At 51.4% G+C, this 26,311-nt stretch overlaps 1 protein-coding gene across 7 annotated transcripts in view; it reads right to left on the bottom strand.

Annotated features, from left to right (window-relative positions):
• Positions 1 to 26,311, bottom strand: part of TRAPPC9 (trafficking protein particle complex subunit 9) — a 568,648-nt gene that overhangs the window by 175,248 nt on the left and 367,089 nt on the right. For 5 of the 7 annotated variants that reach the window (XM_023248408.2, XM_045049847.1, XM_045049848.1 and 2 more), the window contains one exon: positions 14,772 to 14,882. The exons of 1 other annotated variant lie outside the window; for it this stretch is intronic. In XM_023248408.2, the coding sequence (XP_023104176.1) occupies positions 14,772 to 14,882 (111 nt within the window). Of the gene's footprint in view, positions 1 to 4,164; positions 4,267 to 14,771; positions 14,883 to 26,311 lie in introns of all 7 variants that reach the window. One more of the 7 variants, XM_045049850.1, reaches the window with a different exon arrangement.

Consider the following 26,311-nt stretch of genomic DNA (forward strand, 5'->3'; position numbering starts at 1 on the left):
CTAAGTCACGACAATTCCGGGCCTTCTGCAACTGCACAGGACCTGAGCCTCCACTGCCGGGAGGCACATGGGGATGTCATTCTGTTCCCAACGGGCTGGGCGCCAACACAGAGATGTGACAAACACGTGAGCCCTGCCCAAGGTGGCTCCCAGGGCAGGGACATGGAAGAGACACCGGCATCACGTGAGAGGCGGAGGGCGGGTGGACACAGTCTTAAAGGACAAAGAGGTGGTTAGACAGATTGGGCGGTACACGGCATCCCCAAGAAAGGACCACCGGCGCCATCCAGGCCCCAGCCCCCGTGACGCTCTACGTTGTGACGCTCCAACGCGACGTCCTTCTTTTTCGTTTCCTTAACTGGAACAGTATGAGGAGAAGAGAAGGGCAGGAACGCACACATTGTTTCCGGCTTTTAAAAATGTACAGCGATTCTGGGGCGCCTGGGTGGCACAGTCGGTTGAGCGTCCGACTTCAGCCAGGTCACGATCTCGCGGTCTGTGAGTTTGAGCCCCGCGTCGGGCTCTGGGCTGATGGCTCAGAGCCTGGAGCCTGTTTCCGATTCTGTGTCTCCCTCTCTCTCTGCCCCTCCCCCGTTCATGCTCTGTCTCTCTCTGTCCCAAAAATAAATAAATGTTGAAAAAAAAAATAAAAAAAAAATAAAAATGTACAGCGATTCTTATAAAACTGAACATACTTTGACCATGTGATCTAGACACCACACACCTTGCTATTTACATAAAGGAGCTGGAAACCTCTGTCCACACGAAAACCCGCACGTGGATGTTTACAGCAGCTTTATTCATAATTGCCTGAATCTGGACACAACCAAGATGTCTTTCAGGCGGTGCACGGGTAAGCTGTGGTCCATCCAGACAACGGGTTATCACCCAGCGCCTCACGGAAATGAACTACCGCGCCACGAAGGAACCCTAAACACGCATCGCTAACTCAAAGGGGCCGATCTGAACGATTCCAACTACAGGATGTTCTGGAAAAGGCAAAACTAAGGAGGCAGCAAAAGGATTAGTGTTTATGAGGGTTGGGAGCACGGAAGGAGGAACAGGCAGAGTGCAAAGGATTTCATCATGGCGGATGCAGGTCATTTGCCCAAACCCACGGAATAAGCAACATAAGAGGTGAGACTCTTTTCCAGTACAAAGCCGGTCTCCCTGCAGGTGAGGGCGGTACAGGGACATGGGCAGGTGCTCTGTTTCTCCTAAGAAACCCGCAGCCTTCGCCCTGGGGCCTTACGACCTCCCCACCTCTCAGGGCCGGCTTGTTATCTAGGTGTCCCCTGGCCCCCTCTCAGGAGTCTTAGGCTCTTTCCCGGCATGGGAAGCCCACCGTGTCCCCAGTGTGGAGTCTCAGGAGTGTCCACGACGACCCTGAGGTCAGATGGGAGGACGCGGCCACAGGCGAAGCAGGCCTCGGGCACGCCGTCCGCCAACTGAGTCACACGTTCAGGAAAGTAGCCGCTGCCCACTCCCTCGGTCTCGTCCTACGGGGCCTTGGCCTCTTCTCCTCCGTGCTGCTGAGACAGAACGGCACTCTGAGGGTCTCAAGAGAAAAGAAGTAGACTCCCATTTAGGGAGAGGTCCCCAAATCCTGCCCAGGCTCTATGCTGGGACCGGATTGCTGGTGGTGCACTGCTCAGACCCACCTTGCCCGGCGGGCGTGGTCACCGTCCCTGCTTTGTAGATGGCAGCACGGAGGCAAGGGCGAGCTCTCCAGCCAGGATCATGCAATGTGCAAAAGGCGGGACGACTGTGACCCGGGTCTCCAGGCTCCAGAGCTCCCGCCTTCCCGCCGTTTCTGAAGTGCGGAGGTTATCAGCCACAAGCACGCTTCAGACAAAGGCCACGAGCTGTGACAGTAACTCACAGGCATTAAGAATAACGTTCGTGGTTTCATGCGTGTGCAGGTACGTATAAACTCAGGTCCCTCACAGATCCTACGTCGTGCGTGTATAACACATATGTCCTACAGGCATCCCTGGGAGATTCCGGAAGGCAGCTGGCAAGACGGCCACGAATGGGGAGAGGCCTGTTCCCACATGGAAACTCCACCCAGGCTCCAGGAATGACACCCAACACGGTGTCCCTCCTGCCTGTCTTGTAGCCGCTCCCGTGACGCGCTGACTGCCCGGTTGCCGGCCTTCCCCCCGACCCAGCAGGAGGCTCTGTGCTGCCTGAGTCCCCGTGCCGGGCACACGGCGTGGCTCCCGACTCGGTCAAAACGAATCGGCGGGGGGAGTTCCCGGCATCGTGTACACAAGCCCGGCTCAGACCCTGGCTTGGACGCACACGTGCTGCGTCACGTGGGGTGAGTCACATGATCTCACCGAGCCTCAGTTTCCTCGGCTGGCAAGTGGGGATCATCTGACAAAAGGGTGACAGAGGCGACCTGAGAGGACTGGAAGTCTGCTAACAGGCACGGCTCTCCAACGTGACCACGTAGGGGAGAGCGTGTCAGCAAATGGTCAGTGCGGAAAGCCCTGGAACGTTCCCTCTGCCAAGGGCGGCAGGCATTATGGATCGCGCCCTGGAGACCATGCTGGCTTCCCTTCCATCTTGGGCAGGGGCCAGTGGCTAACAGGTCTTCAGACTTGATGTAAGTTCGCAGAGACTTTCTGAACTGACGCAAATTAAAGGCTCCATTTCGTCCACCCCATCTCACCCGGGTTTTGCCGCCAAGCACTCCCGCAGGCGAGCACTGGGCCTTGTCGTCCAAGCTCCCAGTCGGTTTTCAACTGCAGTACCTCCCTCACGATGTGAAAAACGTTGTGTAAGCCACAGTCCGCGGAAGGACACAGCCATTCTCCTGGGCCGGAATTCACGTGCTAAGTCACATGCACACACGCACAGCACGCCTTTGACAAGATCCCCCCACCCAAGAGCAAAGTCGCTGGACTGGTTTCGGGGCTGCCGATCCAGGACGTGCCCGCCTGGGGGACCAGCCTGCCGGGTGCACCCCATGCCCGGCAGGCAGGCCCGGGTAAAACTCCTCCAGCCCCTTCCACTTCTCCTCCAGCCCGGAGTGGGGTTTGCGCTGCATTCCTGGGCTGCAAAGCTGTGTGAGGTCCAACCTGAGGAAACACAGCGCCAGCCAGGCCCCAACAGAAACAGCAGACGCCCAGAGCCCTGCTCTCTGAGCTTTCGCGGTGAGCAAGCCCCAGCAGGGCCGGGACAGCCAGGGCCCAGCAGCCTGAGGTCCCCTGTGCGGCTCCAGAATGCCCTTCCCGGGAAACAAGGGATTGCTCGGCCCTCCCACTCTCTCCCAGGAAGACCTGTTCCCTTTCTCCCAGCAGGGAACAGAGTAACAATGGCCAAATTTTCCAAGGGCCCCACAGGGTACCTCAGCCCTGGCTTCTGTTGTCTCACGGGACCTGAAGAGGTCCCGGTCTGCGGGGCTGGAGGCTTCACAAGGCCCGAACGGCAAGCCCCAGGTCAGAGACCGAGGACTTGGCAGTGGGAGAGACGGACCTTTGGCCCCCCGTCCGGTTCTCCTTGCCCAAGGTCAGAGCGGCATTTCTGCTTGGCAGGAAGCCAGCCTGTGGCCACAGCCTGTGCAGCCCACCGAGCCCTCCCCCAGCCCGCTCCGACCCTGCACTCCCTGGGGGAATGAACAGCAACACCATCCACCCAGCTGTCCGAACGAGATACTTCCTTCCTTCTCACACCCACCCCCAAGCCCTGCCAACTCTCCCTCCCTCCCGAGGGGTCTGGGGCCCAGCCTCTCCTCGCAGCACAGAAGGCACCCCAGTCGCACCCACTACCTAGACCAGGACCCGGGCTCTCTCCAGCTGTCACCCCATTCCAGACACTCCCTAGAGGCCAGTCTGACACTGTCCCACCTAAAACGCTCTTGTGACCGTCCCTTCCCCTCCAGAACAAGACCCGGCTGTGGCTCACAGGTCCTGCTGCCTCTCTGGCCTCCCCCTGGCCTCTCCTCTCTGCCCGTGCAGCCCCAACCCGGAACAGTCCCCTCCCGCCTGCTGGACCCAGCGTGTTCTCCTGGCCTAGCAGCCCCGTCTCCCATCTGCCCTGGTCTGACCGGCTCCTTCTTGGCCCCAGGCTCCCGGGAAGATCTTCAGGGAGACACTGTCCACAGCCACCCCACCCCACCCCGCCCCCAGCTGGCCAGGGGATGGGCCCGGCACTCACATCCCCTGCCCCGAGCCCGATGCCAGGGTGGGTGGTCAGTCTGCACAGTGCTCTGTGCGACACAGCCAAGTCTCGCCCTCAGCTCTTCTGACAACAGCGAGTCTGAAACAAATGGAAACAGGAATGAAGGCCAAAGGTGTCCATTATAGATTTATGGACTGGTGCCTATACATCCCACCACCACCCAACCCCCACGCCCACAACCCTCCAACAAATCCTCGACAGAGACCTTACTGAAGTATGTTAAAGGGACGCGGTCTCTAACCACTTGTAGATTATCCACGGCACAGCTCTGATGCGAGGGTGAGCCCCAAACTTAGAGGACCACTTTATCCTATAGGGGATAAAATGTGGTATCTTCTTGCCAGTTTCCCCCACAGGAATAGGTACACAAGATGGAGGTAAGGAGAAGAATCACGCCTTAGGAGGACACACCCAGGATGCCCTTCGGTACATAAGAAAAGCGTGTCCCCCTCCGGGCGGGCACGCTGCAAACGCCACTCCCCCTGTGCAGGCCAATTAGAGGAAGGCACTCTCTCCCCTACGCTAACACCGGCCCTAACAGCATTCCAGACCACAGTGTGGGTGGAATTTTAGACCCCCCTGGGCCAGGGACAACTTACACAAGGTACCGACTATGCCGTCACATGCCACGGCCCCAGTTATGACTCAACCAACTCAAAGCAACGCTGGTCCCTGAAGCTCTGACCTCAGTATCTGAGGCCAGATCCCTGGAGCAACAGAGAGAATGAAGACCTCAGACTCCCGAGAGGAGAGGACACTGTGAATGACACTGCAGCCAGCCCACTGTTACCCCACTCACCACCAAACAGCACCCGAGCACCTACTACGTGCTGGACGCTGGCCCAAGGAGGGGAGACATCCGACAACAACCACGACACAAACACGGCTCTCAAACAATTCCTCACGTGGCCCCGGCGGTTCCGGCACTTGCCACAGGGGAGAGTCACAAATCCTGGTGTCCTAGCAGCACCCAACCAATCAGGTCAGAACACGGGATTAGGAGGGGGGGAAGACAGGCATCACTTTATTAGAAAGGTCCCTGTCATTACAGTACACAGCAAAGCTCGGGGCCTTCTAGTCTGGCAGGAGTGAGAATAAGAGAGACCACCGAGACCCCGTGGGCATGCAGAAGAGCAGGACGTTTCTAGCAGGGAGACCGGGGGTGCAAAGCAGGGCGTGACGCTACATCCTGCAGGTGCCCCCTCTGCAAGCCACATCTCTGCTCTCCCAGCCGCCCAGGGTGTGGAAGGAGGAAGCAGGGCATAGGGGAAGGAGGCACGTGCTCCCTCTAGGGCTTCCTGTGGCCTCCTGAGGGTTGTCCTTCTGCCCTTGGTTCTAACAGGTACAGTCCCACAACGTGGCACCTCCCTCTGAGACCCCAGACTCCAGGCATCCTCAGAGTGCCGTGTGTCGGCCCCACGCCCGCAGTGGCCGGCTTCTAACTAATAATCCCAGTCCCCTGCCTTGGCCACCAGTACCAGGGACGGTGAAGCTCCCTGCAGCGGCGACACCGGACGCCTCACTGGTCCGTTCTACGCTCACAGTTACCTAGTTACCAACCTCACGCCTCGGTAACAATTCCTTACATCAAATCCTCTCTGTGGCTTCTGACTCCTGATGACGAGAACTTTCTCTGCCTCAACATCAGACACCATCGACAAGCCAGGGAAATGAGGTTCCAAATAACAACTAATCACCTAAGCAACACTCTGGTATAGTCATCTCCCCCAAAAGGAAACACAAGACCTCAAATGCATGCCCTTCACCCACCAGCCATGGTGGCTGTACCGGTGGGAACCGTTTTCAAGGCGTGACATGGGAGTACTGAAAAATAACCACGTGCCACCTGTGGAGCGCCCACTGTAGGTCGCGGGTGACGCCGTGTACTCAACACGGCTTAACGCTGGCATTTGTAACCACCTCTGACAGGCATTACTGTTCCCATTTTAAAGAAAAGCGCTGGGACCTCAGACCATAAAAATCCTCGAAGGGAACACAGGTAGTAATTTCTTTGACATCGGCCGAAGCAACGGTTTTCTATATATGTCTCCAGAGGTGAGGAAAAATGAAAGCAAAAATGAACTACCGGGACCCCGCCAAAATACAAAGCTTCTGCACAGCAAAGGAAACAACCCACAAAACTAAAAGGCAGCCTGCAGAATGGGAGGAGACATTTGCGAATGGCATACCCGATAAAGGGTTAGTGTCCAAAATATATAAAGAATTTCTAAAACTCGACACCCAAGAAACAAATAATCCGATTAAAAAATGAGAAGACGTGAATAGATGCGTTTCCAAAAACAACATACAAACGGTCAACGGACACATGAAAAGATGCTCGATATCACTCATCATTAGGGAAACACAAATCAGAAGTACAATGAGATACCACCGGACACACGTCAGAACGGCTAGAATTAACGACACGGGACACAACAGATGCTCGCTATGATGCAGAGAAAGGGGAGCCCTGTGCACAGCAGATGGGAATGAGAACCGGCACAGCCACTCTGGACAACAGGCTGGAGGTTCCTCAAAAAGTTTCAAGAGAAAACAAACTACCACCTTACAACCCAGCAATTGCACTATTAGGTATTTACCCAAAGGATACAAAAATACTGATTCAGAGAGGTACACACACCCTGATGTGCATAGTGGCGCTCTCGGCAACAAATTATGGAAGGAGTCCAAATGCCCGTCGACTGGTGAATGGATGAAGATGTGGTGCGTGTACACACACACACACACACACACACACACACACAGGCTAGAATGTTTCCCAACCATCAAGAATGAAATCTAGCCATTTGCGATGATGTGGATGGAGCCAGAGAATATTATGCTAAGTAAAACAAGCCAAGGACAAATCCCCTATGATTTCACTCATATGGGGAACAGAACAAAGGAGCAAGGGGAAAAAAAGAGACTCTGGGAGGCAAACCGAGAAATAGATTCTTACCTCCAGAGGACAAATGGATGGTGACCAGGGGAGGTTGCAGGGGTGGGGGGGGCAGGTAAGAATGGCAGTGGGCATGGGCAGGGTACTTGCTGTGATGAGCCCCGGGTGTTACACAGAATCACCACATGGATCGCTACGTGGTGCACCTGGAACTAGTATTATCCTGCACGGTAACTACCTGGAATCTAAATAAAAGCAAAATAAAGGAACAGAAGAAAGAAAAGCACTCAGAATTCACCAAGGGCCACACCACTTGCCCAAGACAGCGGAGGGAGCCAGCGGCTAAGCCTGGACGCAGGCTCGGGGCGGCCCCAGGCCAGTGGCCGCTCAGCCTTGGCGCACAAGACCCCCCGCAGCCACGGGCGGGCCGTGCGTGAGGAGGGGCCGCGTCCCGCACCGGAGGGAAGACCCCCGTCAGGAACAACGCGGCACAAAGCCCAGCGGAGGCCCCGCATCTGAGACTTTTCAGGAAGAGAAAGCCGCGTGGCGCACGGAACCGACCAGTCATCTTTTTCTTCTCTCGCCAAAAGCACCTCGCCCATCACCTGAGTCAGCAGAAGGCTGTGTCTTCCAAGGTGCCAACTCTGTAGCCCACCTGCTCCAGGCTAGACTCCGGCATTTCTCCTCGCTGCCCATTAATTGTCAGGGGCTCCTCCTGAGCAACCTGAGACAGAGCCGGGTGGCGGAAGCCTCCCTGGACGGGGAATTTAACACCCTGGGTTCTAACATCACTCTACCCAGGGCCTGCTGGATAGACTTGAGCCTCAGTTTCCCCATAAGTCAGCTGAAAGATGAGAACACATCAAGATGCTTTCTGAAGCTGTTTCTAATGGACTTTCCCAGATTCTCTCCAGTTTTCAAGCAAATCCCCAAAGCCCTCCACTCAGAATGTGTCAGGAGAGACCGCCCAGGTCAAGGGCACAGGCTCGTCCACCGCAAGGGGCAGGGTATGCTGCCCTGGCCAGGAGGCAAGCAGCAGTTACAAACATGAGCGAGGAGCCCCCAGCACGAGCTCGGGCCCACACAACGAGGTGTGCCCTGCGGGACTCACAAAGTAAGGTCCTCAGAGCATCTGAAGAAAGTGAAGAGGAAAAATAAGGTTACAGGCAGTTGAGCGGTGCACCCAGTGTTTGGGCTTGGGCTGTTCTAGGCTGGGGTACACAGGAACCTGCTACACGACAGCAGGTAGGACCACGCAGAGCTCACGGTCACCCGCTTCCAGGGGCAGGCGCTCAGTGGCTACAGGTGCCCAGGGTGGGGGATGTGGGTGCCTGGGGATGGGGGGAATGCAAGTGTCCCGGGGGGATGGGTGGTATGGGTGTCTGGGGGTGGAGGGGGACACATGTGCATGGTGGGAGAGTGTGGGTGTTGGGGGTGGGGGGGCACAGGTGCCCAGGGTGGGGTGTAGGTGCCTGGGGATGGGGGGGACCCATGTGCCCCTGGGGGGTGCTGTGGCTCTCTAGGGATGAGGGGACGCATGTGCTCCAGAGGGTGGTGTGGGTGTCTGGGGATGGGGGGATGCATGTGCTGGGGGGCCTCACGCTGCCAGCACCTTCCCTGCCTCTAAGCGCCTATGAAGACTTTCATGAGATCACAACCGAAAGAACTGGGGAGGAAGGGCCCCTTGCTGGTCACCCCTCTCAGCTGGACTTCTCGTCTGCTAAGAAGGGACGGTGACAGTGAGGAGGACGGCAAGGCGGGAGGAGACCCCGGAAGGCGAGCAGCGGTGTGACTGACTCACGTAGGCGCTGGCACAGCAGCACTTGCTGTCACCCCTACGTCCACTCATTCATTCCCGTGGCCAAGGTCTTCTCTCCTGTGACCAAGGAAGAATGAAAACCCAGGGGAGGGAAGAGGCTTGTCTGAGACCCCTCAAGAGGCAGGAGAAGAGCTGAACCAGAGACGGCCCGCAGGGCAGACGCAGCCCTGGGCCGCAGCTGGAGACTGCTCACAGATTAGCAGGAGATGTGGGGTTCGGGGGGGGGGGGCCACCTGGCCCTCTCTGCCACCGGAACAGCGTCCAGGCGAGGCTTCGGAGCACCGGGGCGCAGCGTGCTCTGGGAGCCCCTCCTGCCCTGTGGCAGGAAGGCCACTCTAGCATGCCCGTGACAGGGCAGACCGCTCACCGCCAGCCAGCAATGGGTCCTCCCAGGGAGGCCCCATCTGGACATGCTGCTAACAGGCGGGGCCTCCGCGTGGGGCAGGGGACAGCGTGGGACAGCCTGAGGCACGGAACACCCTATTACCAGAGTTCTAAAAAGATGCGTACGTAAGTGAGGGTGGTCATGAAATTTAATTTTAATGGTTTGACAATTAAGCAAAAAAACACATTAATTACCATGTCAATTCTCCAGTAAATTTGCTGCTGGCAGCATCGTATTTTCTTAAGAAAGTTTATGCTGTTTCACAGTGAAAGCTTTCTACTGTTTCTAGTTGTCATCTGCAATCAGACAGGAGGGACGCCCAACTCCGGGGACACGGCCCCGGGAACTGCAGACGGCCCCCGCAGAGAGGCACCGTGGCCAACAGGCGGGCTTGGCTCCGGGGGCACCTGACTTCCGCCCACATTGGCCAGGCGTGGCCTCTCTTGTGCAGAAGCAAACGTGCGTAGCGCTCTCACTGGAGCTGCTGTGAGGTATGGAGACACCGCGGCCTGACAAAAGGGGTGTCTGTGGTACACAGCCCTCGGCTAAATATGGTGTTGCTGCGGGCACCCAGCTAAGGCAGGGGGACAAGGTTGTGAAGGTGACCACTGATGGCGGGGAGCCCCAGGAAATGCAATCCCTACGGGCCAAGTGTCACGATTCACGTTTGGCAAAAGTGAACTTAACTCACGGTCCCTGATTACAGGACTGATATGCCCCAGACACTCACCGGCCATGCCCCAGACACTCATAAGGTGAGCGAGGAGTCACTGATTTCCAGAGGACCCTCCAAAGGAGAGTTCAGGAAAGGGAGGTGGTACTTTCTACACCCATTTGCTGAAATGCTCTATTTTAAGCTGAAAGATTGGGAAGATATCTCTAAGACACATGGTCACAAAGTGGTGTTTCTAAGCTAAGCACACGAGCGTTTCATCCATCAAGAGCTCTCTCACAGTACTCCCGAGAGCACGCCGTGCCTGCACTTGTACGGCAGCCCAAGCTCACTCCTACTCCGCTGTTCTGCTCCACATCAGCACCCCTTCCTCCAGGAAGCCTTCCCAGCCGCCCCTCATCCTGTCTGGGCCAGATTTCTGACTGCATGCTTTCACCTCCCCTCACTGTGCATGCCGACTGCCTGATGGTATGCCTCGATTCCACACCAAAACAGAGGGCAGGGCGATGCCACCTTCTCTCACCGTCTCACCTGCTGGCCAGGCCCGCCGCCAGCCCAACACTCTGGGAGTATCTGTGAAATGAATTCATTAACACCTTGGAAGCCAAAATCCGAGCAGCTTCTCCATCTTCCCGGCCTTCTGCCGGCCTTTACACTTGATAGGGGACCTCACAGGGCTGGTCACACACAGAGCACAAGGGGAGAGGAACAGAACCTCTCTCAACCTTCGGTCACCATTGCAAGGACAGCCGTGAGCCAGATAATGAGAGGCCCACCGAGTGATTGTGAACACCGGACTCTTCACTTATCTATCAAATGCAGACAACGCCTCCGTCGAGTGACCTTGAGGACACGAGTGCCTAACCCCCAACACACAGGCCCGGCAACTGTGCCTTCCACTGTTTCTTCCACCTGGAAGCACGTTGCTCCTTCGTGCTCCTGAGGACATACGCTTCCGGTACTGGGTAGAATGAGGTCTCCTCTTCTACTGGCGGGGAGCAGAGGCAAGCACCTCAATCTAGTGGAGGGGTCCCCCTCCTGGAGGACAGGCCACCCTTAAGAGAAAGTCAAATGCCTGTTGACCCAGGGATGCCTGGGCTCTGGGCAGGGCAGTAACAACGCCACACTAACCCAGCACCCTGGCCATTTAAGACTAGGCCATCTCTAGCACAATGCGCTGTCCATCCGCCCACCTCCGGGGTGGCCGTGGGAACATCACCTACAGGCAGAGGGATTAACGTGGAGTCCAAGAACCACTGCGCCCTCACCTGCGGGCAGAGCCCAACCCCACGTGGGGGGAGCTTGACCGCAGAGAAGCCTCCTTCTTCAGCCCTGGGCAAAGCATGAGGTACGGTGGGGATGGTTCCTCATGGGGGAAGGGAAGAGGCAGGACACTGGCTGAGCTCAGGACTCCGGGAAGAGACGGGACCCTGAGGACACGGCCTGGATACACAGGGACGGCGTCCCAGCCAAGTCTGCCAGGTGCTGTGAGGCTCCACCGTACCGGCTCCCTCCACCAGAACTGCTCTGAGAACCCAAGAGCTGCGATGCCCGCCACAGGGGTAGAGGGTGTGTCTGATGTGGTCCGGGGAAGGCCAGGGAGGCACAGAAAGCAGAAAGGAAGCACCTCCCTGCGCCCCACAAACACCGAGCTCCCTGGCACTCAACACTGGTTAGTGGGGACAGTGGGACCAGAGCCAAACAGGACCTCCCAGACCAGTGGCTCACCACTCGCACCCGGACCAGCAAGATGCCCCGTTGGGCAGGGAAGGTAGAGGCACCTGGCTGGCTGCAGGGGACGCTCATCGCCTGCACCTCGCACCTGCTCCCGCTGGGAGGGGCCCCTGTTTATCCCCGCACTCCCGGAGCCCGAGGCAGGTACCACAGAGCAGGTTCTCGAAGCACCAATGCTTATTGGGTGAATATTTTATGAATGAATAGAGAACGTGTGAGCTAGGAGCATTGAGAAATGAGAATTTAAGCACAAGGCTCGATAACGAGCAAGCCTGAAGCCCAAGACTAATTTGTGATTATCTGCGAATGGGACTGCTAACATCATTCAGCCTTCCATCCATGAGAACGATCCAGGAGAGAACGGGCTTAACAGTTTCTAATTTTTAACAACAGGTTTCCCGTCAGTGTCAGAAGACGGCCAGATTTACATCCCCTGGGGCCTCAGACCGCATCCAAACATCCAGACAAAGACAAGGCAGAGAGCAGAGAGCAGACAGCGTCCTCCACAATCTGGAGAACAGCACTGGGCCCAGGCAGCTGCCGGGGGTGTAGACCCCAGGATGTGCCGGCGCCCTACAAAGCAGCCGGCCCTGCACCGGGCGCCAGGCGCATTCAGCCGCGACCTGTGTGCAGGTGCAGCATGTGAGCCCCCGCACAGCCATCCCCACACGGCAAGTCCTCTGCAGGGGACCGGACAGACACCTCCAGGGGGAGTGTTCCGGGCTCCTCTCAAAGGCAGGCCACGAAGGCCCCAAGTCACTGGACCTCAGGCCTCCAACTATCAGCCTAAACTGTCCTGCGATGGGGACCCCAGAGCCTGACCCTGCATCCGTGTGCGTCATGAGCAATAATCACATGAAACAGCAATACTTTGGAGCAGCCTCAGAGTGGATTAGCGTGGACACAGACAAAGTGGCGTATTCGTGCGATGAAATATAAATACCAGTTGAAAGGAGAGAGGCAGATTTATACTTAGCTCCGAAGCGGAATGCTGATTTAAAGTTATAAAAAGATGCATTTTTAAAAAGACATATGCGATATAGAACCGCTTGTCATAAAAAACTCTGGAAGTAATGTTTGGTTGTAGATATAAATACAATAAAAGTAGCAAAACATGGAATGAATGATTCCATCGCCTCCAAGACAGCAATTCCCCACCGAGGAGGGAGGGAGGGAGGAATAAAGATGGCAGTCCAGGGAGGAGGGCTGAGCTACTCCTCAGTTTTTTCCAGCATTTGCGTGAACATCCCATAAGGCCCTTGGAAGAGTCCACCGTCAACAGTTCACTCCATGTGCTTTCCGGCTCCTCTCTCCACGACCAGCCCCTTTACCCATCATTAGTCCTTCTCAGACCTTCCAGAGATGCTGCCGACGGCGGGCGGCCCTCCAAAGCCTTCCACAGCCGATCTTCAGCTAGCGCTCAACATGTGTACAGTTTTTCTTTCGAGGTGACGTTGACTTACAACGGAACGCGCCAGTCTTAAGCACACAGGTGCTGAATTTTAACAAATGCGAACCCGTGTGTGGCCCACACCCAAAAATCAAGTTGTACAACAAGACCCCCCAGGAAACACCTGTGCCCCTTCCTGCTCGACCCCCAGCCCAGCCCCTGCAGAGGCAACCGATGTGCTGCTTTTTCCACAGTGCACCAGTTTGCTCGCTCTGGGATTTCAGGCGAATGGAGCCCCACGGCGCCTGCCTTCTCGGGGAGACCCCCCTCACTCAGTGCTGTGTTCTTGGGATTCACCCTACTGGCTGCGTATTGGGAACGTGTCAGGTCTGGTTGCTGAGCATTCCCCCACTTGCAGGAGAAATGCCACCCTTTGCTTATCCACTTTCCTGTAATGGACATCTGGGCTCTATCTTTTGGCTACGAACATTCTTGTGTAAGTCTTTTTGTGAATAAACATTTACATTTTTCTTGAATAAATTACTGGATTTGGAACTGCTGGGCACAGGGTAGGTGTACATTTAGTTTTCTAAGAAACCGCAAACCCTCCTGAAAGTGGTCGCACCAGCTCATCCCCCCACCGAGGCGGGCGAGTTCCGGCTGCTTCACATCCTCACCAGCATCCAGCACTGTCCGTGTCTTTAAACGCTCTGATGAATGTGGAGTGGTGTGGCTTGAAATTATAATTCCCCCACCGACTGTGTACATGTCAGGTTTTTTTTAAGCATTTTATTTCCCTAAATAAAGAGGAAGACACAGACAAGACTGACAGAGGAAGAATGATGAAGTGAAGGAGTGAGGAAGAAAGATAGGAAGAGACAGAGATCTGGGGCCAATACGACCGAGCGCTTAAATCTGGGACATGCGTGTGCCGGTTTCCAAATTATTTTCTTTCTGTGGAAAGTATTTTGCAATTAAACATAAAAATTGCATTCCATTTCCATCTCATCCCAGCTATAATTCCGTCTATACCATACGAGCTGGGCTTGGAGACACAGGTGCCGACGTGAGCAGAGGCCCCGCGGGCAGGGGGCTGGCCCGGGGAAGGGGCTCCCCAGGCAGAAGAGCTTCCCCCTAAAGTCCACCTGCCTCGGGACATGCCCTGGGGGCCCTGGCTTTGCTCGGGTCAGCGTTCACTTCCAACTCCGCTCCTGCTGGACCAGGGCACGTCCACAGCTGGGTGGAGCCCCGTCTTTGCCGTCTGGGGACTGGGAGTGGGTGGCACCACACCCCTCCCGCAGGTCCGAGCCTGGCCTTTTTGCGGAATTCTTCCAAGGGACTTCCCGGTACTACCGATGCAGGCCCCACAATCAACATCAACTGTTCCCAGATACGGCTTCGAGAATTTGCCAGCCAAGGCAGGCCCAGGCGCCACAGCGTCTCCCGAGATGCGGCTCCCGGAAGCACGTGCCACTGCTTCCTTCGACAGACGCCCCGTGGCTTTACCTGGACCAGACACCTGCCTCCAATTCGAAGCCACTTCAGGTTCTTTCACTGAACCTCACACGGAGAGACAGGCAGACAAGCCTGTCTATCCTCTGGGGGCTCGGAGGGAGGGTTATCTCAAGGTGTTGCCGAGGGAGGTGACGGAAGCAGGGAGAGGCAGGGCGCGGGGACACTCACCGCTGACACTCGCCGGCGTGCAAGATGAGCTCCTCGTTGCCGCGGGCGCTGACAGTCAGCTCATGCTCCGTGGAGTTGAAGATGTCTAGGAGCAGGTGGCACTGGCGGGTACTGTGTGGAAGACAAGGGAAAGTTGAAGATCTTCTGGGAGCCAGAGAGGAGAGCTACTTGGCCTTTTCTCCCCCCACAAAGACCTCCCGTTTCTTGAGGATATCAGAGGAGCAACGGATCAAACTGTCACGTGCCCCGGCATGAAGGGTTACAGAGGCTCACTCTGCAAAACAGGTTTGGGCATCAGATCCTCCCTGGCCCTGGGGACACACGCCTGTAACGCAGCACGCCCTTTACAAACGAAATGGCCCTGGGACGGTAACCGGAGTTCTCCAAGCCTCGTGCGTGTGAGGCCTCGAACACCGGACGCAGAAGTAAGACAGCGGCTGGCAAAGCGCTTGGTGCACACACAGTGCCTGTCAATGAACGGCGCGTCCACGTCGCGACCCCGTTGCCGGGCCTGCGGGGCTCCCGCCGGGGCCCAGCGAGGTGCGGGGCGCTGGCACGTGGAGAACCACATCGCGGGGCGGTGGGGGGGGGTGCGCGCCTACTGGGAGTCTCACACAGACTGCACCTTCCTTACTCTCCCCCACACTCCTGACACCAGCAGCCCTGTTCTCTCTAGTCCAGGAGGTAACGACGCTCAAATCCCAGTTCCCCCGCCACAGCAGAAGTCCAGGAGCCACGGTGTTAGCCAGTGAGGACAGGAGACCTTCTCTCCCAGCTAAGATGGCCCGGCCCCCCCAACAAGAGAAGGTGGTCCCCTCTTCAGCCTCCCCATTCCCACGCCCCACCTGCCTCGACAGGAACAGGATGCTGAGCAGTCCAGCACCCACCGGGAGGCGTGGAAGCTGTGGATGCGAGTGGGGCCGGGAGGATTCTGGGAGGCCAGGACATGTGCAGCAGCAAAAGCAGCCCCTCGGCGCCTCCTGCCCGCCAGACTCCTCAGCTGCACGCACAAACAGCAACCGCACGCGTGCCGTCTGGGTCAGTCACCATTTGGTAGGTTTCGATTACACTCGAAAGCTCGTCTGAAGCTTGCCCAGTGTCTTAAATACCAAGTGTCACAGCGGGCACACGACAAGGAGCCAGTGTTTGCTCATGTGACCGGGACAGCCGTACCCACGACTGGAGCAGACACAGATGTCAGCAACAGAGGCAGAAATGGTTCTGGAGTGAGGCAAGCACTTTTTCATAGGAGGAAAAAAGGCCTCAGAAGAAGATCTGTGCTTGGGGTCTTCTTCCGCTTGGTAGGTCTTCAAAACATGACCCTCCAGCACCTGGGGGCTCAGTCGGTCAAGGGTCCGACTTCGGCTCAGGTCATGATCTCCTAGCTCATGAGTTCGAGCCCCGCGTCGGGCTCCATGCTGACAGCTCAGAGCCTGAAGCCTGCTTCGGATTCTGTGTGTGTGTGTGTGTGTGTGTGTGTGTGTGTGTCTGCCCCTTGCCTGCACACACACTCTCTCTCTCTAAAGTAAATAAGCATTAAAAAAAAAACATGACCCTCCAAAGGGCATCAAAGTTCTCAAGTTTATGTCTCAAGGCTTTGTTGGTATCACAGGAAGGCGGGAGGGCAAACATCCCGTGTGTGAGGGCTGCCTGCACTTCATTTCACCTCCACACCCTTGGGAAGCTGTCCTCCCCAGACCCGTTTATAGGTAAGGAAAGTGAGGCTCAGGGCACAGCCACCAACACCAATGAGGCGGCCAACACCCAAGTCTTACAACTCAAAATCCTTTGCTTTTCAGGGTAGAGGGAGTCAAGTATTCTAAACTTCATTGTCTGCTCTTTCCAGAGAAGGGATCTGAGGGGGGGAAGTGTGCAGTCACCTGGCCAGGGACGCACACACCCACATGTGCACCGCCATCATCATCACCAGGCTATGGGGCATCTGTGAGATACCAGCTCTTCAAGATGTGCACTTGTAAACCCACTCTCAGGGAAGGAAGGTAAACCTTTCTCGTTCCTGCTGTTTCTGTGAGACATTGCCCCACACATCTTCAGAGAAGCAGGTTCACGTTGGTTGATTCTAGGTTCCTTGGGTGGGAGTGTTTTCCCCAGAGGTACGGCACTTGGAAAATATTCATTAGCTCTGACAGCTGCATACAAGAGGCATCTTCACTCCGCTCACAGAAAAATGAGCTTTCAAGAATGAAGATCTATTCTGCCTTTGTCATAACTTCATGAAATCTTTAATCACAGCAAAATCTTTCATCAGGAATGGGAATTCGTAAAACATTTATCAGAGGAGGAAAATTGAAGTGATTTTTTAGAGCAGGAAGAAAAGACTCAGATATATGTGGTTTTCACTCACAGAATGTTAGAGAACCGCACGGGAATGAACACCAGTCCGTCATGCTCGTGTGTCCTCTGTTCCCTCTGACTCACTGAGTGTGGGGGCCTCTTGACACGGTGTTTCTATTCCCCAGGAGTGTTGGAGTCATGATGTACTGGAAGACCTTTACTTTCCATCATTCATAAATTAATTTCCTCAACTGCAGCAGCATTTTGTACCCACCATAATGTCCTTTACTCTGTGTATCTTTCCACATCACTTTGGATGATTTTCTTAGGTTTTATGATCCATTTGAGCACATAGCTACTTTTAATCCCAGCTTGCTTTGCTTTGTTTTGTCTTCTTTTTTTGTTTGTGTTTTTCTGGATCCATCTTTATGAAGTATAGGGAAACCCAGGAATACTTCCTGGAAGAACTGGCCCATCTGCCTGGGAAGGGGATGATGCTGTCACGTAGACAGGAGACACACATTCCAGGCAAAGACAGCCGTGTGTGTGTGTGAAACCACCTCAATTGAGTTAGTATGTACTGTTTCCTCTGCTGAGGGTTAGGAACTGTGTTACTTCATCTAACACATACAAACATCCACTGAGTACCTGCTGTGTGTCAGGCACTGTTTCAGGCACTGGGAGTCTGTATGAGAGTAACGAGAAAAATTCACCTCCACCTTCATGGAAATTACAGTGTTGTGATGGGAGAGGGCTGGGAAAGAGGAGGTGAGCTTACAAAATGAAACGTTTAGTCATTTTGTAAAATGAGGAAAACCACACTCAAAACGCTGTTGAATAGTAGGTGAGGACACAGACCCACACAAATCAGTAACTTTCGTATATGCCAACAAGAAACGATTACCAAATCATTGTGTTAAGAAAGCGTATTTACAATAGCAATGCACTTAGGAATAAATCTTTTTAAAAATGTTTTCAGGACATTCATGAAGAATGGTTTTAAAGTTTTATGGATTGGTATTGAAGACAATGAATAAATGCAGAAATGGATTTTGTTCAAGGAGGGGAAGACTTAACTTTTTTAAAAATACGTCCCCACTTTATAAATTTCTAGAAATTCAATGACACACAATACAAAATCCCAACAGAGTTTCAGTTTTGGTCAAAACTATTCAAAATACTGCTTCTAAAATTTATATGTAAGACCAAAGGGCGAGTAACATACAGAACAATGGTCAGGATGATGTTTGGAAGGGAGCTGGCCAAACAGATATCAAGAACTGCTATAAAGCTGGAATAATGAGGACAGTGATGCTGGGGGCAGTGATATACCAATACATCAGTGGAAAAAAACAGGCCCCAAACAGATCCATGAATATAAGACAAGTAGATATATGACTGAAGTGGCAGTGTAGATTAGTGGGAAGATTCACTAACTGGTGCTGGTACACATGGTGATGCAGACACACCAAGAAATGATATCCCTACCTCACACCATCAACAAAAATAAATTTCAAATAGACTGAGTCACTAAATGTTAAAAAAATAAGTCCTTTAGAAGAAAATATAGATAAACCTAAATACGAATACATCAAGAACTACATTAAATATAAATGACCTAAACATTATAATTAACAGAGACTGTAAGAACAGACTCAAAAAGATTGAACTATATGTTATTTAGAATAAACTCACTTTAAGTAGAACAATATAGCTAGGCTAAAAGTACATGAATAGAAAAGAATACACCAAATAAACATTCATTTTAAAAAAACAACAACCCTGGAGTATTACATTAGGATCAGACACTTCGGGGTACATGTAAGAGCAGAAAATAAGCAGAGATAAAGAAGAATGTTATATCCTAGAGGAGAACACAGGCAAAAACCTCTTTGACTTCAGTGGGAACAATTTCTTACTAGACCCATTGCCGGAAGCAAGGGAAACAAAGCAAACATGAACTATTGGAACCTCATCAAGATAAAAAGCTTCTGCATAGCAACAGAAACCACCAACATAACTAAAAGGCAGCCTATAGAATGGGAAAAGATAATCATAAAGGACATATCTGATAAAAGGTTAGTATCCAAAAATCTATAAAGAATCTATCAAACTCAACACCCAAAAACAAACAATCCAGTGAAGAAATGGGCAAAAGACATGAATAGTCATTTTCCCAAAGAAGACATTCAGACGGCCAACATGCACATGAAAAAATGCTCAACATCACTCATTATCAGGGAAATACAAGTCAAAACCATGATAAGATATCATCTCATGCCTGTCAGAATGCCCAAAATTAACAACACAAGAAACAATAGGTGTTGGCAAGCATGTGGAGAAAGGGGAATCCTTTTAGACCCTTGGTGGGATTGCAAATTGGTACAGCCACTCTGTAAAACAGTGTGGAGGTTCCTTAAAAAGTTAAAAGCAGAACTACCATATGACCCAGCAATTGTACTACTAGGTATTTAACCAAATGATACAAAAATATTGATTCGAAGGGTTACATGCACCCTGATGTTTTAGCAGCGTTATCAACAATAGTTAAACTATGGAAAGAGCCCAACTGTCCACCAACGGTTGAATGGATAAAGAAGATGTGTTGTGTGTGTGTGTACACACACACACACACACACACACACACACACACAATGGAATATCAGCCACCAAAAAGAATTAAATCTTGCCATTTGCAATGACATAGATGGAGCTAGACTGTATTATGCTAAGTAAAGTAAGTCAGAGAAAGACAAATACCATATGATTTTACTCATGTACAGTTTAACAGAAGAACATACAGGAAGGGGAAAAGAGAGAGAGAGAGAGAGAGGGTACCAAATCATGAGAGACTCTTAACAACAGAAAACAAACTGAGGGTTGATGGAGGGAGGTGGGTGAGCAATGGGCTACATGGGTGATGGGTATTAAGGAGGGCACTTGTGATAAGCACTGGGTGTTGTATGTAAGTGATGAATCACTGAGCTCTACTCCTGAAACCAATATGGTACTGTATGGTAATAACTAGAATTTAAATAAAAATTTGAGAAGAAAATCAATAAGAACATGAAGGATCATTATATGATGACAAAGCATTAATTTACCAAGAACACATAATAATTCTTAACCTAAATACACCTAGCTACAGAAGCTTCAAAATACATACAGAAAGAAAGAGAAGTAAAAGAAGAAATGGACAAAATCGCCAAGTTGAAGATGCCACCCCACTCTCAGCAAGGCACGGCAAATCAGACATGAAATCAGCAAGGACACAGAACAAACAGCCCCACAGACCACCTGGATCTGATGGACACTAAGAGAACACTCCACCCAACAGCAGCACAACACATGTACTTCTCAAGCGTTCAGCAACATTTACCAGAATACTGACCATATTTTAAGCCATGAAAAAAAATCCTCACGAATACTACATTCATGAAAACACTATACACAGGTATTCATAGCAGCTCTATTCACAATCACAAAAAGCTGGGGACAATACCCAGAAATGGGCCCACAAATATATGGCCAACTAATCTTTGAAAAAGCAGGAAAGAGAATCCAATGAAAAAAGTCTCTTTAGCAAATGGTGCTGGGAGAACTGGACAACAACATGCAGAAGAAGGAAACTGGACCACTTTCTTACACCAGACACAAAAATAAATTCCAAATGGATGAAAGACCTAAACGTGAGACAGGAAACCATCAAAATCCTACAGGAGAAAACAGGCAGCAACCTCTTTGACCTCCGCTGCAGCAACTTCTTACTCGACATGTCTCCAGAGGCAAGGGAAACAAAAGCAAAAATGAACTATTGGGACCTCATCAAGATAAAAAGCTTCTGCACAGCAAAAGAAGCAATCAGCAAAACTAAAGGCAACCCTTCAGGATGGGAGAAGGTATGTGTAAATGACATATCGATAAAGGGAAATCTATAAAGAATTTATCCAACTCAACACCAAAGAAAACCCAATAATCCAGTGAAGAAGTGGGCAAAAGTCACGAATAGATACTTTTCCAAAGAAGACATCCAGAGGGCTAACAGGCACATGAAAAGATGCTCAGCATCACTCATCATCAGGGAAATACAAATCAAAACCACAGAGATACCACCTTGCACCGGTCAGGAGGTCTAAAATTAACAACTCAGGAAACAACAGATGCTAGTGAGGATGTAGAGAAAGGGGAGCCCTACTGCATTCTTGGTGGGAATGCAAACTGGTGCAGCCACTCTGGAAAAGAGTGTGGAGTTTCCCCAAGAAATTAAAAATAGAACTTCCTTATGACCCAGCAATTGCTCCTAGGAATCTATCCAAAGGATACAAAAATGCTGATTTGAAGGGGCACATGCACCCAATGTTTAGAGCAGTGCTGTCAATAATAGCCGAATTATGGATAGATCCCGAATGTCCATCAGCGGATGAATGGATTAAGAAGATGTGGTTTACATATACAATGGAATACTATTCAGTGATGAAATAGAATGAAATCTTGCCATTTACAACAATGTGGATGGAACTGGAGGTTATTATGCTAAGTTAAATAAGTCAGAGAAAGACAGATATCACATGATTTTACTCATATGTGGAATTTGAGAAACTTAATGGGTGATCCTAGGGGAAAGGAAGGAAAAAAAATAAAAACAGAGAGGGAGGCAAACGTTAAGAGGCTCTTGAAAACAGAGAACAAACTGAGGCTGGCTGGAAGGGTGTTGGGTGGGGGGATGGGTTAGATGGGTGATGGGCATTAGGGAGGGCACTTGTTGGGATGAGCGCTGGGGGTTACAGGTCAATGATGAGTCACTGGTTTCTACTCCTGAAGCCAAGACTACAGTGTATGGTAACTAACTTGAAAAAAAAAAAAGCTGGGAACAATCCAAATGTCTTTTAACTGGTACAAGAACTCACAAACTACAGTACATCTATACAGCGGAAACCTCCTTGGCAAAAATAATAATAAAAAAAATCCAACTACTGATATATTCAACAACTTGGGACGGATCTCAAAATCAATAGTCAGTGAAAAAACTCACTTTCCAAAGCTTAAATACAGCATGATTCCATTTATATAACATTCTGGGAGAGTCAAACCCAGCGACGGAGAACAGATCTGTGGTCACCTGTTGAGGGGTAGGGCAGGGTAAGATTATAACGGGTAACGCAATGAATGAACTTTTGGGGGGTGGTGATAGAACTGTTTTTTACCCTGACTGTGGCGAATATACAAATGCCCATGTGAGTTAGAACTCATAAAACTGTACATCAGAGAAGTCATGTTTACTGTGTGTCAATTTAAAATGTTTTTAACTGACGCAATTAAAAAATAAACATCATGACGAGTCTGATGAGCTCTAGTGCATAAAACTTGTCGTGAATGAATACCAATTCTGTAGCCCAATGTCTGTAATGTCTTAAGCAAACCGTTTCATTTCTCTGAGCCTCAGTTTTCCCAACGGGGACAAGAGTGCCTGTATCATAAAATTATTAAAAGGTTCCAATGGAAAAAGAAGGTGAAAGTAGGAGCAGGAAGAAACTCCGGCAGAGGATTACATCAACACACGGGCTGGTGATTATTATTAGCTGGGTAGCTGTCAGTGGAGCCGCCAAAGGGAAAGCATACAGGCCTGCCAACCAAGCACTCCCAGCTAATTATTCAATATTGACTCAGCTGAAAGTGAGCCTGAGAAATTCCCACGCCAAGGTCTCAGTCTTTCTAAACACCGCAGTGCCTCAACCAGAAAGTAAGTGGGGCGCTCTCTCCCCTCAGCCCCCCAGAGTCTGGTCAGTATCTCTGAGGCCTCCCAGGGTCTAAATGTTAGTGTTCAATCATCCCGAGGAGTGCAGTCAAGTGAGCAAACAAAACCAAACACACGGGGATAGCCACGCACACCAAATTGGCCAAATGCGTGTGGTCTTTTATCAAAGTTCTGTAAGCCTTCTTGTTTTCTCTCATCTGCTTTCTTTCCAGAAAAAAAAATGAGTGCCCAGCTTGAGAATGGCAGGAAGGATCTCTGTTTCTAACTTTTCAGTTAATAAGTTCTTAAATAATGTTTTAAAAACTTCCCTTTAAGAGAAGCCACTTGGAATGGCTATAATTACAAAGACACACTAACAAATGTCGGCAAGACGTGCAGAAATTGGAACCCTCAGATACTACTGTGGGAATGCAAAATGGTGCACCCACTTTGCAAAACAGTCTGGCAGGTCCCTAAAATGACTAAATATAGAGTTACCATATGATCCGATATTTCTACTCCTAGGTATCCCCAAGAGAAATAAAAACATATGTCCACACAAAAAATTGCCCATAAATATTCACAACAGTATTATTCGTAACAGCCAGAAAATGGAATCAACCCAAATACCCATCAACTAAAGAATGGATCAACAGAACATGGCATATCCACATGATGGAATATCATTCAGCCATAAAAACAAAGGACAGGATACTTCACTATGGGTGAACCTTGAAAACCCTATGCTAAGTGGAAGAAGACAGTCACCTACTGCATAATTCCACTGATATAAAATATCAAGAACAGACAATCTAGAGAGATTTGTGGCTGCCAGGAATGAAGGATGGGCGTAACTACTAAAAGGTACAGGGCCTCTTCGGGGAGGATGGAAAGTTCCAAATTTAGACTGCGCTAAGGGTGGAACAACTCTCTGAACATACTAAACATACTCAATTATGGTCTAAGCGGGTGGACTGTATGGTATGTGAATGACGTTTCGATAAAGCTGTTTAAATAGAAAGCAACCATGTCACAGGCTGAGGGTGCAGGACGCAGAGTGCCCAGGAGCCGCTGGCGCTCAGAGAAACATGCTCACGGCTCGGTCACAACGCGGTCTCGTCTTCCAACAGACCAGCATAGCACCACAGCAGCTCCGAAGAACCCACCGCTTACTCTCCGTTACATCGCCGAACTTGTACTCAGAACAGACCACGAGTGACAGACAGGAGCCAGGAGCACACGTGTGACATTGTGCCTCTGGTGACTAACACCAGGTGTGTGTGCTGGGCACCGCCAGATGCTTTGTGACTCACAACGATAGCACATAAGCATGACCGGGTCCAATATGGCTTTTCGTTTTCTGGGAATGGTGAGAAGCCAGATTCAAATAGAATTGCTCACAGAAGAATATTTGCAAACAACCGCCTGGAATCACTCCACATATCAGCATTTGAGACTCACTCTACAAGGATTAAACAAACTAGTAAAACTTTAAAAATGCAAAGTGCAAGAATTCTAATCATTAGGTTGCAAAGAAACTCTGGCCAACCTTTGCTTTTATAGAATCTGCCTTTACCCTTACGTTCAATCCCTAAATCAAACGTCACCTAGGCATTTTAAATTGACATTTATAAATCACACTTTCCAAATATATTAGTGTCTATTATTTGTTAAATAGAAAAGTTTACATTTGTCTTTAGTAAGTATATGGTCTTAAAACGAACATCAACAGGTGATATTTAAGGATATCACAACCTAAGATAAAATACAGATCACTTAAAATTATCGATTTTTTTTGTTGTTTATTTTTTTTGAGTGAGAGCGCAAACGAGCAGGCAAGGGGCAGAGAGAGAGGGGGGGAGAGAATCCCAGCAGGCTCCAAGCAGTCAGCACAGAGCCCAATGCGGGGCTCAAACTCATGAACTGTGAGATCATGACCCAAGCCAAAATTGAGAGTCAGACGCTCAACCAAGCCACCCGGGCCCCCCAAAATTATCAGTTTTAATAGTTTATTACTAAGTATCAGTAAGACACAAAAGGAGTCTCCTCAAGATACACCTGTGAGCAGACACAGAAACTGGGAGGCGGTACACCCGGGGCTCATGGCCAGCAGACCAGGAGCCAGAGAGGGCTAACCGTGTGGGTATCAGTCTAGACGGAATGTCCAGCCGCTCCTGCCTCTGACAGGCTGCGTCCCGCCCCCCAGGCCTCCGCAGGCCTACAATACACTAACAGCTGGAAAGACAATGAAAGGGGGGGTCAACATCTCAGGGAACGCGAGCCAGCAGGTGGGGGAGGGGAGGAAGCTCCCTCCAACCTGACGCACCCACCGACCAAACCGCCGTGGCAGCTGGGGGCAGCGGTGCTGCGTGTGGTTCTCCAAGAGGCAAGGCAGCCCTCCTCCCGTCCCCGCAGACAGCCGAGAAGGTGGTGATGGTGGGGCAGAGGCGGGCTCACCACCCTCTCACGTGGGCTCGCTGGCTGGACCACCCTGGCCCCTGCCACAAGGCAAGAGCACGAGTTCCCCACCCTGCGCTGGACCATCCTTCCCAGAAATTAGATGTGTGAGGCAGCAGCTGAGAGCAGCATCCCAACGATACCACCTCCAGTCCAAGTGGGAGCGGGGCCGCAGCGGGCCTCCCCCAGACACGGACCCAGGGCTAAGCACAGGGCACCGTCTCCAGGACTTCTGGGCCTTTCATGGCCTACTCTATCTCATGGACATCAACAACCTTGCTAAAGCCTCTGTGTTGAAAAAAAATCTGGAAAGTTAGGGGCGCCTGGGTGGCTCGATCAGTTATGCATCCGACTTCGGCTCAGGTCATGATCTCCTGGTTCATGGGTTCAAGCCCTGCACAGGGCTCTGTGCTGACAGCTCAGAGCCTGGAGCCTGCTTCGGATTCTGTGTCTCCCTCTCTCTCTGCCCCTCCCCTGCTGGTGCGCTCACTCTCTCTCTCTCTCTCTTAAAAGTAAATAAACATTTTAAAAAATTTTAATAAAAAAATTTGGAAAGTTCATTAAATATTATAAAGGGGTCTTCACTGGGCACTTCAAGTAATTCTTCTCAGTATTTATTCTCTCCATTTCCCAACTGCAGACCTGAATATTTTATATCCTACTGGGGAGGGCGGGATGTGGGCTGCACAGGATCTGTACATTTTTTGGCAACTTCCTGTGAAAATCTACTTCAAAATAAATTGGAAAAAAAATGGCATGGGTCTGAATCAGACCAACAGAATTTAAAACCTCATTTCATTTTCTGTCATCTCAGAGGAGAGGAGGATTGAGCCTTTTTCTTCTTAGGTTTAATTGGTAATAAATACTCCAGTGCAAAAGATGAGGCAGCTCTCTGGTGCCTGCCAGCCACCTGGGGCCAAACCAGGTTAATACCCGCCCCCCAGCAGCCAGCAGGGTCCACTCCAGTGCCCAGCCGCACCCTGCACTGGGCGCCCCCTTCTGCCCGTCGCTCCCCATCACAGGGACCATGAAGTGCCCTACCCCCACCTCCCTG

This window comes from Felis catus, chromosome F2 (genome assembly GCF_018350175.1).
Source record: "Felis catus isolate Fca126 chromosome F2, F.catus_Fca126_mat1.0, whole genome shotgun sequence".
In the NCBI taxonomy this organism is placed as follows: Eukaryota; Metazoa; Chordata; class Mammalia; order Carnivora; family Felidae; genus Felis; species Felis catus.